This window comes from Camelina sativa, chromosome 9, assembly GCF_000633955.1.
Source record: "Camelina sativa cultivar DH55 chromosome 9, Cs, whole genome shotgun sequence".
Classification (NCBI taxonomy): domain Eukaryota; kingdom Viridiplantae; phylum Streptophyta; class Magnoliopsida; order Brassicales; family Brassicaceae; genus Camelina; species Camelina sativa.
In genome coordinates, this window is record NC_025693.1 from 5729894 (window position 1) to 5733547 (window position 3654).

At 46.7% G+C, this 3654-nt stretch overlaps 1 protein-coding gene across 1 annotated transcript; it reads left to right on the forward strand.

Annotated features, from left to right (window-relative positions):
• Positions 316 to 918, forward strand: LOC109126360. The gene is made up of 2 exons (XM_019229871.1): positions 316 to 552; positions 607 to 918. Exons 1-2 carry the CDS (start codon positions 316 to 318, stop codon positions 916 to 918), a joined length of 549 nt encoding a protein of 182 aa, XP_019085416.1.

The window sequence follows — 3654 nt, forward strand, 5'->3', positions numbered from 1 at the left end:
CGAGGCCATTCCACAGCTGAGTGCAAACACCTGTCCAATTATCTATTCGAAAAGTATTTATCCGGCAAGATTCAAGCTGTCTATCAGCCTAAAGCCTTCCGCGGTGGTCGTGGAGGAAGATCTAGATGATTTAACCTTGGGCAAGGTCTGAAGAGCAACAATCTTCCAAATAATGCGCAAAACGAGCAGCAACACCAACCGCCTGTCGCGCAGCAGAATAATCCAGCACCAGCGGAAGGACTCCCGCGACCGCCAAAGCGCCAAAAAGGACATCAAGCTGAGCAGGCAAACTCTCCACCTCGGGGTCGTATATCCATGATTATCGGTCAGACCGAAGAATGTAAGGATTCCATCCGGGCCCTGAAAAAGCGAGGGCGCCAAATCTGTAGTGATCAGGCGACCTCCGAGGAAGAACCACTCAGCCCCGACCCCATCACTTTCACGACTGAAGATGCTAAAGGGATTCATCACCCCCATAATGATCCACTAGTCGTAGAAGTTGCAATGGGCGAATTCGACGTGGAGCGGGTTCTAGTGGATACCGGCAGCATGGTCAACGTCCTGTTCTGGCAGACGTTGGAAAAGATGGGCATAACACCTTAGCAGATCAAACCTGAGCCCAAAACGCTGACCAGATATGTTGGGATAGCTAAGATGTCAATGTGCGATGTGAAGCTACAAGTTTGGGCCGGCGGAGTCACCCGCAAGACCAAATTCGTGGTCGTAGATGTACCGTCCATCTACAACGCCATCTTGGGTTCGCCCTGGATCTATTCGATGCAGACAATCCCTTCAACCTACCACCTCTGCGTTAAATTTCCGAATGCAACCGGAATATACACGCTCTATGGCGATCAAAAGATGGCCAAGACCTGCTCTGTTCTCGAGAAAAAGCAAAGACAGAAGGAGGAAGCATAACAATTACAGAGCGGGGATCACCTGGGCGATCCCCTTAAACCGGAGCGAGATCTGTTAAAATCCACAAGATGTCAAATTATCCAGGTCAACATCAACGATACAGACCCCTCGCGAACGGTTGGGATTGGAGCCGAACTCGAAGAACGGATCAAGGTCGAACTGATTACTTTCCTGAAAACCAGATCCTCGACGTTTGCCTGTTCCACTAAAGATATGGTCGGTATCGATCCCTCGGTCACTTGCCATAAACTGAACATCGACCCCACGTTCAAACCAATCCGGCAAAAGCACCGACGTTTAGGACCGTATAAAGCGAAAGCGGTGCAAGACGAAGTCGAACGACTCCTCAAAGCCGATCAGATAATGGAGGTACAATACCCTGACTAGCTAGCGAACCCGGTGGTCGTCAAAAAGAAGAACGACAAGTGGAGAGCCTGCGTCGATTTCATTGACCTCAACAAAGCCTGTCTCAAAGATTGCTTTCCTTTACCGCATATCGATCGTCTCGTGGAAGCTACCGCGGGGAATCATCTGCTCTCGTTTATGGATGCCTTCTCGGGGTACAATCAGATCGCGATGAACCATGCAGATGGCAAGAAGACCGCGTTCATCAAGGATAGAGGGACTTTTTGCTATAAGGTAATGCCGTTTGGGCTAAAGAACGCGGGGACGACCTACCAGCGCGTGGTCAATATGATGTTCACCGACCTATTAGGACGAACGATGGAAATCTATATCGATGATATGCTATTCAAATCTTTGATCGCGGAACAACATGTCCAACATCTCGCCGAGTGTTTTGACATTATGGGTCAATTTCAAATGAAGCTAAACCCGACCAAATGCACATTCGGTGTAACCTCGGGAGAGTTCTTGGGATACATCGTGACCAAACGGGGACTCGAGGTGAATCCGAAGCAAATCGAAGCAGTACTAGGGCTTCCATATCCGACCAATAAACGAGAGGTTCAACGCCTGACAGGTCGAATAACAGCTCTAAATCTACCAGCTCCTCTATGAAACAAGGATTTTCACTAGGACGACGCTTGCGAGATCGCCTTCCGACAACTCAAAGAATACTTGACCAGCCATCCGGTACTCGTCAAGCCTGAAGAAGGGGAGACATTATATCTTTACGTCTCCGTCTCCAGTTCGGCAGTTAGCGGCATGCTAGTCCGAGCTGACCGCGGCGATCAACGCCCAATCTTCTACAAAAGCAAGGCTCTCAATGATGCATAAACACGTTATCCAACCTTGGAAAAACTGGCCCTCGCTCTAGTCGTCGCTGCTCGGAAACTTCGGCCCTATTTCCAGTCGCATTCCATCAAGGAAGACCCGAAACTGGTCAGTCTCTCGCGGTTGTGAGGTCACCTGATGATACAATCTTATGGCACCGGAGATTGGGCTACATAAGTCAGAAAAACATGGATCTTGGCAAAGAGAGGTTTTCTAGACAAGAAAAGGATTACAACCTTAAAAATGTGTGAAGAATGTATATACGGAAAAGCAAAGAGAGTCAGCTTTGTCTTAGCTACTCACGGTTCCAAAGACCAGCTCGACTACGTACATTCGGATTTATGGGGAGCTCCATCAGTGTCACTGTCTTTGGGAAAATGTCAGTACTTTATCACATTCATCGATGACTACTCGAGAAAGACATGGGTTTACTTCCTAAAGCACAAGGATGAGGCATTTGAAAAATTTGTCGAATGGAACACTTTGGTGGAGAACCAAGCAGAGAGGAAGATCAAGATCTTAAGGACCGACAACGGTCTAGAATTCTGCAATCACATGTTCAATGAGTTCTGCAAGGAGAGAGGAATAGCAAGACACAAAACATGTGCATACACGCCTCAGCAGAACGGTGTTGCAGAAAGGATGAATCGCACGATTATGGAGAAAGTAAGAAGCATGATGAGTGATTCTGGAATGCCTAAGAGATTTTGGGCTGAAGCTACTAACAGAGCAGTAATCTTGATCAACAAAACACCCTCATCTGCATTAAACTTTGAGATTCCTGACAAGAGATGGACATGTAAATCTCCAGTTTACAGTTATTTAAAGAGATTAGGATGTGTTGCTTTTGTTCATGCAGATGAAGGCAAACTAGTTCCTAGAGCCAAGAAAGAAGTGTTTCTAGGCTATCCAGAAGGAGTGAAAGGTTACAAGGTATGGTTACTAGAAGAAAAGAAGGTTGCAGTAAGTAGAAATATGTTATTTCAAGAGAATGCAGTCTACAAGGATCTGATGCAGGGAAATTAAAACTCTGAAGAAGAAGCATCAAGCGGTTCTCTGGATATTGATCTTCAAGAAACTGGTGATACACGCTTGGGTGGAGATCTCTTGGAAGAAGCAGGATCCCTGGGAGATCACTCACCTATTCAAGACGATCACCAAACAGAGGCGAACGCAATCCCTGAAGATCCTGCACTTGATTCACCGGAGAGTTATCATTTGGTTCGCGATAGAACAAGGAGACACATCACTGCTCCTAGGAGATTTGATGTGGAAGGCTACTTTGGAGAAGAAACGGACGATGAGAACGAATTTGATGGAGAGCCTATTGTCACCACATTCGATGGAGACAAAGCATAACCTGCAACCTATCAAGCTGCACTACGGAGATACTGATTGGGAATTATGGAGAAGTGAAATGCTCAATGAGATGGATTCTTTACTTAAGAATCACACATGGATTGCAGTCATACCGCCAAAAGGACAAAGGATCATCGGTTG

Coding starts and splice junctions, on each gene's coding strand:
- LOC109126360 (XM_019229871.1), top strand. CDS start 316: ATGATTATCGGTCAGACCGAAGAATGTAAGGATTCCATCCGGGCCCTG. Junction 553..606: donor TAGTGGATACCGGCAGCATG/GTCAACGTCCTG, acceptor ACACCTTAGCAG/ATCAAACCTGAGCCCAAAAC.